The sequence below is a fragment of the Mercenaria mercenaria genome, unplaced genomic scaffold (genome assembly GCF_021730395.1).
Source record: "Mercenaria mercenaria strain notata unplaced genomic scaffold, MADL_Memer_1 contig_3001, whole genome shotgun sequence".
In the NCBI taxonomy this organism is placed as follows: Eukaryota; Metazoa; Mollusca; class Bivalvia; order Venerida; family Veneridae; genus Mercenaria; species Mercenaria mercenaria.
In genome coordinates, this window is record NW_026461101.1 from 851 (window position 1) to 16,257 (window position 15,407).

General features: G+C 37.0%; 1 protein-coding gene across 1 annotated transcript in view; it reads left to right on the plus strand.

The window, feature by feature from the left end:
* Positions 1–3,129: 3,129 nt before the first annotated feature.
* Positions 3,130–15,407, plus strand: part of LOC128552651 (ubiquitin carboxyl-terminal hydrolase CYLD-like) — a gene marked incomplete at its 3' end in the record, with an annotated part of 56,212 nt that continues 43,934 nt past the window's right edge. Inside the window, exons 1-3 of the mRNA XM_053533693.1 lie at positions 3,130–3,241; positions 10,939–11,153; positions 11,481–11,908. Of these exons, the coding sequence (XP_053389668.1) occupies positions 3,130–3,241; positions 10,939–11,153; positions 11,481–11,908 (755 nt within the window). The remainder of the gene's footprint in view (positions 3,242–10,938; positions 11,154–11,480; positions 11,909–15,407) is intronic.

Here is a 15,407-nt window from a genome sequence, read left to right on the forward strand (position 1 = left end):
CAATAACTACAACATTCAAATTTGGACCACATGTATATTTTTGAGTGGCAAGATGAACCTTGACATGAGTTGACCTTGATTTTGACCTAGTGACCTACTTTCACATTTCTGTAGCTACAGCCTTCAAATTTGAACCACATGCATAGTTTTGTGCACTTGAAAAAACTTTGACCTTGATTTTGACCTAGTGACCTACTTTCACATTTTTGAAGGTACAGGTATCAAATTTGGACCATATGCATAGTTCCGTGTTTCAAAATGAAATTTGACATTGATTTTGACCTAGTGACCTACTTTCACATTTTTGAAGGTACAGTCTTCAAATTTGGACCACATGCATAGTTTTGTGTTCCGAAATGAAATTTGACCTTGATTTTGACCCAGTGACCTACTTTCTCATTTCTCAAGCTACAGCCTTCAGATTTGGACCACATGCATGGTTTTATGTACCGAAACAAACTTTGACCTTTACATTGACCTAGTGACCTACTTTCGCATTTTTTAAGGTACAAGCTTCAAATTTGGACCACATGCATAGTTCTGTATTCTGAAATAAAATTTGACCTTGATTTTGACCTAGTGACCTACTTTCACATTTCTCAAGCTACAGCCTTCAAATTTGGATCACATGCATAGTTTTGTGTACCGAAATGAACTTTGACCTTAAGATTGACCTAGTGACCTACTTTCACATTTCTGTAGCTACAGGCTTCAAATTTAAACCACATGAATAAGATTGTGTACCGAAACAAACTTTGACCTTGACATTGACCTACTTTCACATTTTTGAAGGTACAGGCTTCAGATTTGGACCACATGCATAGATTTGTGTTCTGAAGTGAAATTTGACCCTTGATTTTGACCTAGTGACCTACTTACACATTTCTCAAGCTACAGCCTTCAAATTTGGACCACTTGCATAGTTTTGTGTACCGAAACAAACTTTGACCTTAAGATTGATCTAGTGACCTACTTTCACATTTCACAAGCTACAGCTTTCGAATTTGGACCACATGCACAGTGTTGTGTACGGAAATGAAATTTGACCTGGAGCTAGTCAGTAAGTCTTGAAATTTGGAACACTCAAAAATGGCACATTGGTGGGCGCCAAGATCACTCTGTGATCTCTTGTTATAGTAGTAACATTAAGGCACATTCAGTGAAATATTGAAGGTATACTTTCCGATATTTTCATGATTACTGACAGATGATGGTTCAGCTAATCAAAATGATGAAATATGGTTGCTCGATAGTAACCAAGAGATATAAAGTGCGTAAAAATAAGTTCCTGCAGGATGAGAAGAGCATGAAGAAGATATTTGAAATTCGAAATGATGGATTTATATTTAATAAACAAATAATGCCGATTGAATAAATATGTCAGGCTCAGACGTCTATAGCTTGTGAAGTGTTTTGGGGTTTATTCATTTTTATATAAGGGTAAGAAGTTATTTCTATATAAGGATAGTTCATTCTAGCATTCCGCACTGAATTTAATTGACAATATATTTATTTTTACACGTTTAAGGCTACAATAGCATTAGCTCACATTTGTTTATTTTATAGTAGATTACTTCATGATACATTGATATGTTTGCTCTACACGGTTCTATCACCAACAAATCACTCGGTAATCTAATGCTGTTGTAACAGGAATACAAACATGCTTTGTCCCTATATTCACAGTCATAAATATCATGCTAATAACATTCAATATACTATCGAATTCTCGGACAATTATGAAGCCTTTTTGAAGTTATGACATCTAAATAACCAACATAAACAAATATTTACAAAATGTTAGATATTGAAAACACTTGAAGAGAGGTTACCAGTTCTTAAAATAGCCTAATGTTAATGTGCAAAGAAATAATATTTTAGCTGATTCAAAAATATGAAAAGTACCATTTTCGTGCTGATGGTATGAAAAAAAACAACTCACACACACACACACACGCACACACACACACACACACACACAAAAAAGAAAGAAAGAAAAACAAAACATTTGCGCTACTTATATTTACACTTTGATATCGCTTGATTTTTATACATAGGTAGTATTTCTAAACGCCCACACATTCATGAAATTGCTACATCAGATGCGTAAACCAATGGAATAGAGTTTTGATTGACAGCATATACCGTTTTAAATAATGATTGAGGGAATTTTCACATTTCATATTATCTCACAAACATACTTAATCAAACCGTGTTTGCTATTTTTACGTCCTGGAGTTCTGTGCTTCCTAAGGAATCTTTAGATCTGTCAACAGTTAGTACAGTCAAAATATGTTCACTAGAGCTTGATGGGACAAGCAAAATATGTTCGAGATATCAGTAGCACAGGGCAACGTGAATTATACATTATATAAACCAGACACTGAGTTCGAGCCAAAAGTAGTAATTGGATAATCCGAATTTGAGCAAACAAAGTTTGACTGTACTAGTCTTTATAAAATACGCGCCATAGAATTTTTCTACCTGTACTGTTCATACAATCATACAGGTAACCAACCAGCCATCATGGAAATTGTTAGCCTGAAAACGGAAATTTTAGAAGTATGAGAAAGATAACTTCCATAAATGAACAAAATATCAGAGCGTATGAAAAGTTCAGCTCATTCTATTAAAATAACTTTAGTCGTTTTGAATTTTGCCAGTCTCAAATGCAATAAATCTATTTGAAATAATTTATTTTACTTCTGAGATTCATAATTATCACCGAAAAATTACAAGTTTGTTTTAGAATGTAGCAAAAATAGTGAAAATCTGAAGTTTATAACATATTGACCTTTGACCTTGTGCTGTGATCTTACTATGACCCTTAGAAGGCGACAGCCCCCCTGAAAAGTTTCCAATTTTTATAAAGTTAACAATGAACATGGCTGTTGGGCATTAAAAAAAAATGCCATCAAAGTCAATTTCTAGGCCTCTTTTTTGGATATATAGGCAGACTAACAGGAGACATGCAAAGGGCTGCTTCAAGCAGAGAAGTTCAGGTTTTTTCAAGACCATCCCATGAAAGCCAAGTTGGATTGCTACACCAGACATTGGTATAGACATGGCAGCTTTGTTCACGAGGCAAAGAAACTCAGTCGAGAGTTCAAAACTGAGCTGAACATACCAATGACTCTCTTAGGTAGAGAAGACATTATAAACCTTCTAGCAAATTATCTGTCCTCAGTGACTGTGAGACTTGCTCTTCCTCATCTTGACTGCAGGAAGCAAGAGGATGAAGGTATTCGGAAGAGCCTCACACTGGCTATGATCAATGAAGACTATCCTCTGGAAACATGGACTCCTGTCTATACAGATGGATCAGCTACATGCACCATCAAAGATGGAGGAGCAGGAGTTTTCATTCAATACCCATCTGGCAAGAGAGAAACACTACATGCAGTCACAGGAAAACACTGCAGCAATTACAAGGTGGAGACTGAAGCACTCATGAAGGCCGTCTCAATGATTGAAGACTCGGCAGAAGAAAGCTCCTCAGTCACAGATGCACTGTCTGTCATGGAAGCTCTGATCAACAGTAAAGCTCCACAGCTAGCCAGGAGAGTGCAGAGCCTGAGTATAACCTGCAAAGTAGTTCTTCAGTGGATTCCATCCCATTGTGGACTTGCAGGCAATGAAGAGGCAGACCAACTGGCTAAGCTAGGAGCTCATTCAGAACAACCAACAGCACCTGTGAGCTACAAGGAGAAAGTCATCATCATCAAGGCACTAACGAGACCAAGGATAGAGGAAGATGCTTTTCATCTCCTTGATCGGTCTGAACAAGTGATGCTGGTCAGGCTTCGCTCAGGGCACAACAAGCTCAATGCTCCCATGTACAAGAAATACAGACTGGCACCATCACCAGCCTGTCCATGTGGTGAGGAAGATCAGACTACGGAGCATATACTCCAGAGATGTAAAAGGCATGACCAGGAGTGAGCTGCGACTTGGCCGATAGATAGAAACATACCAGAAACTGTATGGAGGCATTGAGGATCTGCAGCAAACCACAAGTTTCATCGAGGCTGCTGGTCTGACAGTGTAGTTGCGTACGAAGAAGAAGAAGATTAAACTCTGATTTTTCAAAACTTCAGAATATACCAAGAAAATTCAGCAAATAAAAATGAGGGTCGTGTGCTTGAAATTTTGCTAGACTGATTTGAAAAATTTTGACCTCACACAATTTTTCATAACAGAAGTCTATGGGAAAATCATAACTTTCATAAAATTTTTGCGAACAGAAATATTTCTACAATACATAAGCCAGCTAAGGTTAAAGGCTTTAATCCTTTATATATATACTTACTATCTAAACGAGATAGGTCTTTGTGTGTTGTCCTTCTGCATTGCTATCTCTACTCTAAACTGTAACATTTTCAAGAGGTCCTGTCTCTGTATAAATGCAACACAATTTGTTGGTTATTACTAGGGAGCATTTTTGGTATTTGAATATTGGGTCAACCTTCCGAACGAGTATTTGAATATTCAGACATCAAATGATCAACAAATCAACTCAAAATCTTATGTGTTTATCATACGTTAATCAGCGACCTGCATTAATTCTACTTTCATTTACATTGGAAGTAATTCAGACATTGACAGATTATGCCTGACTAATTGTTCTCATCACTTGTTCATCTTTTTTAATATAAAGTATTTGTTATAGAAAAACCAAGGTTGGGATTGTATATGGGGTCATTGGGGTCAGGATAACTTGTTTAATCTTCACACTTAGAAAATTCCACGGTGGTGCAGTGGTTTAGAACGTTGGGCCAAAAGCTACGTTTTAGTCAGTGCGACGGAAAGGCGTCGGTACGAATCCAAAAAGGTCATTTTAATGCCATTTGTTCAAGGTCAAGATCACAGTTACTAAAAATACATTTTTTCTCTAAAATAGCTTTTTTTCTTGATGTGATCATCAAAAAGGTAGTTTCAGTTTGGACTTACTTAGGCCTAAAAAAAATTCTTTGTTTCCAGTAACATGCGCAAAAAAATTAGGGTAGGTAGGTCCGAATTTTTTTTTTTTTTTTTTTAATTTTTTTTATTAAGAGACTTTTCAGAAATTATTTTTGTGTCAAAAAAATCAATACAAATAGAGGGGTTATGCCTTTAGAGCATCAGTAACTTAATTTCTGACAACACTGAACATGTTTAATGTATAAAAAATACAGTTTTGCAACTTTTTGGTAATGAGTTATATAGGAAAAATACTTAAAAAATTATCAGATCATATTTCCTAGACTGTTTAATTATATTTACCGGATGACCCCAAGTAATAAGGTGTCACCTGACTGAAACTTGACCTACTGACCTACTTTCTTGTTTTTTAAGATACAGCCTTGAAATTTGGATGACATGTACAGTTTTGCACACCAATCTTAAATCTGACTTTCAGTGACCATGAATATGACCTACTGACCTACTTTCTTGTATTTTAAGCTTTAGCAAAGAAATTTGTTTAAGCAAGCAATTTAACTCATGTGAGTGATATAGGGCCATCATGGCCCTCTTGTTGATTCTATCTTCATGAAACTTGGTTAGAATGTTTGTTATTGTGAAATCTTGGATGATTTCAAATCTGGGTCACGATGGTTCAAAAACTAGGTCACTAGGTCAAATCAAAGAAAAAGCTAGTATGCACTTTAGAGGCCACTTTTCTGCTCCAATCTTCCTGAAACTTTGTCAGAATGTTTGTTTTCATGAAATTTTGGACAAATTCGAATCTGGGTCATGTGGGATAAAAAAAAAAGCCTAGGTCACTAGGTCAGATCAAAGAAAATGCTTGTTTACACTCGAGAGGCCACATTTTTTGGTCCAATCTTAATGAAAATTGGTCAGAATATTTGTCTCCATGAAATCACTAGGTAAAACATGTTTACACTGTTATGGTGTGTTACTCAGGTGAGAAACCTGGGGCCATCTTGGCCCTCTTGTTTTTCACTTTGATCATCCAGGGGTTTTTTTTACGACTGGGGGAAGGGACCCCAGCCTGTCATTGGGGGAAGAAAATAGTGCGCGACAAGCAATTTTGGGGGATTTTTTTCACTCGGTTGTGGGGGCAGGGGGTGAGGGGATATTTACAATTATGCATATCTGAGTCATTTTCGGAGGTAAACGGGGATTGTTAAAAAAAACTTCTTTTTCCATCGGCAAAAGATGTAAGTATATGTCTCATATTACGACACACTTTGTAAGTTTGCGGCATCCGTTCAACAAGTCAAAAATATTATGCATAATAAACACTTTAAACTATGTTTTTATTACATATTCCTGCAACTGGTATGCAATATACGTCATGGCACAACATGTCTACAACATCCATAAAATTTGGAAATTGTTAGCATAGTGGAGATTTACGCAATAGATGGACTTGCACTAATGTTCACTGATCATTGTAACAAGGTGGGTGGGGAGAGTTGAAATGCTCAATTTAGCCGTTTACAAGAAAGAACTCATTGAATATTTAAAGGTCACTAACACAGGCTGGAAGAAGGATTTAATTGTGCGTTTTTGACTTGTTGAACGGATGCCGCAAACTTACAAAGTGTGTCGTAATATGAGACATATACTTATGTCTTTTGCCGATGAAAAAAAGAAGTTTTTTTAACAATCCCCGTTTACCTCCGAAAATGACTCTGATATTTTAGTTTTTTAGCTCATCTGATTTTTTGAAAAAAAATGATGAGTTATTGTCATCACTTGAGCGGTTTTCGGCATCTGCGTTGCCTGGTTAAGTTTTATGTTTAGGTCAGCTTTTCTCCTAAACTATCAAAGCTATTGCTTTGAAACTTGGAATACTTGTTCACCATCATAAGCTGATCCTGTATAGCAAGAAACATAACTCCATCTTGCTTTTTGCAAGATTTATGGCCCCTTTTGTACTTAGAAAATATCAGATTTCTTGGTTAAGTTTTATGTTTAGGTCAACTTTTCTCCTAAACTATCAAAGCTATTGCTTTGAAACTTGGAATACTTGTTCACCATCATAAGCAGACCCTGTACATCAAGAAACATAACTCCATCTTGCTTTTTGCAAGAATTATTGCCCCTTTTGGACTTAGAAAATCAGTTTTCTCTGTTAAGTTTTATGTTTAGGTCAGCTTTTATCCTAAACTATCAAAGCTATTGCTTTAAAACTTGCAACACTTGTTCACCATCATAAGCTGACCCTGTACAGCAAGAAACATAACTCCATTCTGCTTTTTGCAAGATTTATGGCCCCTTTTGGACTTAGAAAATATCAGATTTCTTGGTTAAGTTTTATGTTTAGGTCAACTTTTTCTCTTAAACTATCAAAGCTATTGCTTTGAAACTTGCAACACTTGTTCACCATCATAAGCTGACCCTGTACAGCAAGAAACATAACTCCATCCTGCTTTTTGCAATAATTATTGCCCCTTTTGGACTTAGAAAATAATTTTCTTGGTTGAGTATTATGTTTAAGGCAACTTTTCTCATAAACTATCAAAGCTATTGCTTTAAAACATGCAACAGTTTTTCACCATCATAAGTGGACACTGTACATCAAGAAACATAACTCTATCCTGCTTTTTGCAAGAATGATGGCCCTTTTTAGACTTAGAAAATCATGGGTAGGACAATATTTCTATTATACAAAAAAAATCAGATGAGCGTCAGCACCCGCAAGGCGGTGCTCTTGTTTACGCTTGGTATCGGAACCGACGATGTTGTAAAACAGTATCGTAAAGCATCAATATGAACTAATGGAGTAATCTCCCTTGCTTTGTTTATGATTTCGGAGGGGTGAATTTCGGACGTAGGGGAATTTCGGACTGCGGTAGGGGAAATCCTTGGCTGTGGGAGAAATCCTCGGCTGGGGACGAGGCAGATATTCGGCTGCTGCTATAGAATAAAAAAAAAACCCTGTCGTCAAAAAGCTGGTTTCGAATTTATAACTTTAAATATAAGAACTGGCTTTGGATTGTATTTTGGGTCACTGTTACTAAAAATAGAAAAATGGTTTATGCTCAATATCTTTAGTTTGGGTGCACCTATTGTCAGCAAACTTTGTTTTAGGTAGCTTTTATCAAAGAATCATAAACTACATAGGAAAATGTCGCATGTACTTCATGATTGGATGCAGTCTGATATATATAAAAGAATATGACCATTTTTAGCTCGAAGTATGGAGAGCTGTCCTACTCGACCCGGCGTCGGCGTCCTTCCGCGTCTGCGCTTCGGTTAAAGTTTTAATGCACTTTCACTTTATCTGTGTAATTGCTTGATGGATTTGTTTCAAGCTTAAAACAGTTATTCCTCATCATCACACACATCATATGGCACAAGGGCCATAACTCTCACACCAATATTTCATGAATTATCCCCCCTTTTTACTTAGAATTTCAGGTTAAAGTTTTGATACACTTTCACTCTATCTCAGTTATTACTAAATGGATTTGATTCAAACTTAAAATAGTTATTCAACATCATCACTCACATCATATGACACAAGGGCCATTACTCTTGCACCTTTTTGTACCCGCCGACAACAAAGTTGTAAGGGGGTGGGGGTGTATACTGGTTTCAGGTTGTCTGTCTGTTTGTCCGTAGACACAATCTTCTGCGCACTATCTCTCCTCATCCCTTTGACACAATTTAATGAAACTTCACACAAGTGATCAGTAACAACAGTAGTTGTGCATGGGGCATGTTAGGTTCTTTCAGAAAAAAAAATTGCAGTGTTACGGGACTTTGTTTTTTCTTACTATACTATATACATAGACACAATCTTGTGCGCACTATCTCTCCTCATCCCCTTGACACAATGAAATGAAACTTCACACAAGTGATCAGTAACAACAGTACAGTCGAGACTGTTTTAAGAGACCGACTTTGGGAAGCAGCGAAAAAGGTCACATATGACAGGGAGTCTCTTAAAACAGTCTCACTTAACAGGATGACGCTGGTTTCATATATTTTTCCAATTAAAGTACATGAATATCGGATACTTATATATTGGCCTCTTTTAAGGTAGGAGTGGAAAATGATTAAATACTATTTCTTTAATTGCATATTGATAAAATATAAATTTCAAATAATTTGCATCATTCGTATGATGTTGATAAAACAAAATTTAAGCTCATGATCTGGCAAGAAAATAAAGGGGAGCAGTAAAATATAAATGTTCCATTTGAACTATTTACACACTGAGGTTTATGATATTTATATTTTTGTTCATTGACATTTATTCGATTATTGACTACATCTTTAATCTGTGTTTACTTCTTCGTTTCCTGTTAAATACCGCCATATTTTTGTTTCACCAGGAATAAAGTTAATTTATGCACCGACTCCGAATTCTTCAGCGACTTTATACGCTGGTTTTCCCTAATCGAGCAATTCAAGTGCCTTAACACGCTATTCTAATGTCAAAACAGTTCTTTTTTATGTTTTTCATCAGCCATTTTTTGTAAACAAATAAGTTCTCGTCTCAAACAACTTCACGCGAGAACGGTAACTCTATCGTGTAAAATCTTGCGAGGGAGCGTCTCAAAGTCGCTGAAAACGGTCTAAATATCGATTCGGGAGCCTGATTTCACAGTCGCTTGTCGCGTAAGGCAGGGGGTTGCTTAATTCAGACTCTTTTAATAGTAAATTGCGCCCGGAGCATAAAATAGGGTCGCATATGACAGGGAGTCGCTAAATTCAGGGGGTCGTTAAGGCAGTCTCGACTGTAGTTGTGCATGGGGCATGTTAAAAAATTAGGTTCTTTCAGAAAAAAAATTTGCAGAGTTACGGGACTTTGTTTTTTGTTACTATACTATATACATAGACACAATCTTGTGCGCACCATCTCTCCTCATCCCCTTGACACAAGTTAATGAAACTTCACACAAGTGATCAGTAACAACAGTAGTTGTGCATGGGACATGTTAGGTTCTTTCAACGACAAAAATTGCAGAGTAATGGGACTATGTTTCTTGTTAACATACTATGTACATACAGTCTGCATATGCAATCTTCTGCGCGCCTAATCTTCCGAACTCTTGCACACAATTTAATGAAACTTCATACAAGTGATCAGTACCAATCCTAGTTGTGCATGGTGCAATATGTTACGTTCTTTTAGATAAATATTCTGCATAGTTATGGGACTTTGTTTTTTGTTACTATACTGTATACATACAGTCCACATAATTATGCAATCTTGTGTGCGTCAAATGCAATGTACTGTGTCAGTGCATGTGGGGGGTACATTCATCACCTTCAGTGATAGCTCTAGTTACTTAAAGTTTCTGGTTTAAATTTTGATGCACTTTCGCTCTATCTCAGTTATTACTAAATGGATTTGATTCAAACTTAAAATAGTTATTCAACATCATCACTCACATCATATGACACAAGGGCCATAACTCTTCATATGAAACAAGATGGCATAACTCTTGCACCAATATTTCATGAATTATGCTCCCCTTTTACTTAGACTTTCAGGTTAATTTTGATGCATTTTCACTATATCACAGTTATTACTAAATGGATTTGATTCAAACTTGAAGTTGTTATTCCACATCATTACCCACATCATATGACACAAGGTGCAAAAATCACTCTTGCACCAATATTTCATGAATTGTCCCCCTTTTTGCTTAGAATTATACTTATTTAATGTTCTTTATCTCTCTTATTACTTAATACTTTTGACACAGAATCGAGCTGTTGTCCAATATCTTCATTCTTATTGGAGTCATTAAACACTCTAGTGACAGCTCCAGCTTCCTCAGATGTGCCCAGTTTCATTATCCAGCATCAAAATAGTCGAGCGCGCTGTCTCTTGTAAAGATCCTGTTGGCATGGTTCAAAGTTTGAAAACCTGGTTTTTGTGGAATTTCCAAGTTTCTTATTCATGAAACTGAAAAATGTAACGAATATTTATACCATGCTGAAAATATAGCTTAAGTTAATACCTTTTTTCAGATTATTTGGCAGAGGGACTTGGTGAAGTTTTGATTCCCCATGGATCTCAAGGTGTTAATTCACGTCATAAACCTTTACCTGAACCAGATCCGGAACTTGGAATAGGTTCTCTGGTTGAAGTCATGTCAACCAAGCCTCTGTATGGTCTCATCAAATGGATTGGGAACCTCCCTGACCAGAAAGAGCCAAAAAAATTGATTGCAGGACTTGAAATGGTACAACAATTTATTAATTATGTTTTCTCTAAAAGTTCTTCAGTAATATAGCAGGAAACAGTAAACCTAGACTGGTTTGGAAAAATGTGAAAATCTGCCTAGTAAGAGTCTCACTTAAGGCCATCATCAACAGGGGTGCATGTATACTTTAATCAACAGGGGTGCATGTATACCTTAACAGGGGTGCATATATACCTTAATCAACAGGGGTGCATGTATACCTTAATCAACAGGGATGCATGTATACTTTAAACAACAGGTGTGCATATATACTTTAATCAATAGGTTTGTGTATATACCTTAGTCATTTATATATTGTAATTGCAGGAGGAAGAGACAACAGCAGGCACAGATGGAACTTTTGGAAGTCATCGATTATTTAACTGTCCAGCTCGTAAAGGACTCTTTGTACCATTATATAAATGTCGCAAGGACAAACGTTTCATCGACGACCGTCAACTGCGTATTCAGACATCAGACAGGAGCATAAACTTTGGCAGTACGGAAACACCAGATCTACCTGGAACTGTTTCACCTCCTACTTCTCTTGAAAATATTAGTCTTATTTGTGGAAAAGGTCGTGGAATTCAAGGCCATCATAATTCTTGTTACATGGATGCTACACTATTAGCTATGTTTTATTTTACAACTGTGTTTGATTCAATATTACACCGTCCAAAAATTCTGTCAGATATACAAGAATACCAGGAAGTTCAACAAGTTTTAAAGGAAGGGATTGTAAATCCATTAAGAAGGTAGTCAAACTTCCTTATTTACATTGAAACTGTAGTATTTGTATTTGATCACATAGAGATATACAAGGGTTTACCCAAAAGTAATGTCACTTGGTCCATTGCACAAATTTTATTTAGTGTTATATTATTATAGAAATTTAATCAGTATGTACACTAATTCCATTACAATTTCACAGGTTAATATTTATGTTTTGATCTTGGGGTCACTCTATTTAAGGTCAAGGTCACAGGGGCCAGAACATGGAAATCCATTTTTGATTAGTAACTTCAGAACCATTTGACATAGAACCTTCAAACTTCATATAGTAATAGGACTTTACAGAGTAGACGGCCCTTATTATTTTTTGGGTCACTCCATCAAAGGTCAAGGTCATGGGGGCCATGCTTTTGTCACACTTCATTTTCTATCAATAACTGGAGAACCATTTGACCCAGAATGTTGAAACTTTGTGGGATGATTGGACATACCAAGTAGATGATCCCTGTTGGTATAAGACTTGCAGAGGAGATGACCCCTTTTTAGCTCACCTGTCACAAAGTGACAAAGTGAGCTTTTGTGATCATGCAGCGTCCGTCGTCCGTGCGTGCGTCAGTCCGTAAACTTTTGCTTGTGACCACTCTAGAGGTCATATTTTTCATGGGATCTTTATGAAAGTTGGTCAGAATGTTCACCTTGATGATATCTAGGTCAAGTTCGAAACTGGGTCACGTGCCATCAAAAACTAGATCAGTAGGTCTAAAAATAGAAAAACCTTGTGACCTCTCTAAAGGCCATATATTTCGTGAGATCTTCATGAAAATTGGTCAGAATGTTCATCTTGATGATATCTAGGTCAAGTTCGAAACTGGGTCACATGTCTTCAAAAACTAGGTCAGTAGGTCTAAAAATAGAAAAACCTTGTGACCTCTCTAGAGGCCATATATTTCACAAGATCTTCATAAAAATTGGTCAGAACGTTCACCTTGATGATATCTAGATCAAATTCGAAACTGGGTTACGTGCCTTCAAAAACTAGGTCAGTAGGTCAAATAATAGAAAAACCTTGTGACCTCTCTAAAGGCCATATTTTTCATGGGATCTGTATGAAAATTGGTCTTAGTATTCATCTTGATGATATCTAGGTCAAGTTCGAAACTGGGTCACGTGCGGTCAAAAACTAGGTCAGTAGGTCTAAAAATAGAAAAACCTTGTGACCTCTCTAGAGGCCATATATTTCATGAGATCTTCATGAAAATTGGTCAGAATGTTCACCTTGATGATATCTAGGTCAAGTTCGAAAGTGGGTCACGTGCCGTCAAAAACTAGGTCAGTAGATCAAATAATAGAAAAACCTTGTGACCTCTCTAGAGGCCAAATATTTCATGGGGTCTGTATGAAAATTGGTCTGAATGTTCATCTTGATGATATCTAGGTCAAGTTCGAAATAGGGTCATGTGCGGTCAAAAACTAGGTCAGTAGGTCTTGAAATAGAAAAACCTTGTGACCTCTCTAGAGGCCATACTTGTAAATGGCTCTCCATAAAAATTGGTCAGAATGTTCATCTTGATGATATCTAGGTCAAGTTCGAAACTGGGTCACGTGCGGTCAAAAACTAGGTCAGTAGGTCTAAAAATAGAAAAACCTTGTGACCTCTCTAGAGGCCATATTTTTCATGGGATCTGTATGAAAGTTGGTCTGAATGTTTATTAGCTCACCTGTCACAAAGTGACAAGGTGAGCTTTTGTGATCGCGCAGCGTCCGTCGTCCGTCCGTCCGTGCGTCCGTCCGTCCGTCCGTGCGTGCGTAAACTTTTGCTTGTGACCACTCTAGAGGTCACATTTTTCATGGGATCTTTATGAAAATTGGTCAGAATGTTCCCCTTGATGATATCTAGGTCAAGTTCGAAACTGGGTCACGTGCGGTCAAAAACTAGGTCAGTAGGTCTAAAAATAGAAAAACCTTGTGACCTCTCTAGAGGCCATATATTTCACAAGATCTTCATGAAAATTGGTCAGAATGTTCACCTTGATGATATCTAGGTCAAGTTCGAAACTGGGTCACGTGGCGTCAAAAACTAGGTCAGTAGGTCAAATAATAGAAAAACCTTGTGACCTCTCTAAAGGCCATATTTTTCATGGGATCTGTATGAAAGTTGGTCTGAATGTTCATCTTGATGATATCTAGGTCAAGTTCGAAACTGGGTCACGTGCGGTCATAAACTAGGTCAGTAGGTCTAAAAATAGAAAAACCTTGTGACCTCTCTAGAGGCCATATTTATGAATGGATCTTCATAAAAATTGGTCAGAATGTTCACCTTGATGATATCTAGGTCAAGTTCGAAACTGGGTCACGTGCGGTCAAAAACTAGGTCAGTAGGTCTAAAAATAGAAAAACCTTGTGACCTCTCTAGAGGCCATATATTTCATGATATCTTCATGAAAATTGGTCAGAATGTTCATCTTGATGATATCTAGGTCATGTTCGAAACTGGGTCAGGTGCGGTCAAAAACTAGGTCAGTAGGTCAAATAATAGAAAAACCTTGTGACCTCTCTAGAGGCCATATTTTTCATGGGATCTGTATGAAAGTTGGTCTGAATGTTCATCTTGATGATATCTAGGTCAAGTTTGAAAGTGGGTCACGTGCCTTCAAAAACTAGGTCAGTAGGTCAAATAATAGAAAAACCTTGTGACCTTTCTAGAGGCCATATTTTTCATGGGATCTGTATGAAAGTTGGTCTGAATGTTCATCTTGATGATATCTAGGTCAAGTTCAAAACAGGGTCATGTGCGGTCAAAAATTAGGTCAGTAGGTCTAAAAATAGAAAAACCTTGTGACCTCACTAGAGGCCATACTTGTGAATGGATCTCCATAAAATTTGGTCAGAATGTTCATCTTGATGATATCTAGGTCAAGTTCGAAAGTGGGTCACGTGCCTTCAAAAAGTAGGTCAGTAGGTCAAATAATGAAAAAATGTTGTGACCTCTCTAGAGGCCATATTTTTCATGGGATCTGTATGAAAGTTGGTCTGAATGTTTATCTTGATGATATATAGGTCAAGTTAGAAACTGGGTCAACTGCGATCAAAAACTAGGTCAATAGGTCTTAAAATAGAAAAACCTTGTGACCTCTTTAGAGGCCATACCCTTGAATGGATCTTCATGAAAATTGGTCAGAATGTTCACCTTGATGATATCTAGATCAAGTTTGAAACTGGGTCACGTGCCTTAAAAAACTAGGTCAATAGGTCAAATAATAGAAAAACCTTGTGACCTCTAGAGACCATATTTTTCAATAGATCTTCACGAAAATTGGTCAGAATTTTTATCTTGATAATGTCTAGGTCAAGTTCAAAACTGGGTCACATGAGCTCAAAAACTAGGTCACTATGTCAAATAATAGAAAAAACGACGTCATACTCAAAACTGGGTCATGTGGGAACAGGTGAGCGATTCAGGACCATCATGGTCCTCTTGTCTTGATGATATATAGGTCAAGTTTGAAACTGGGTCAACTGCGA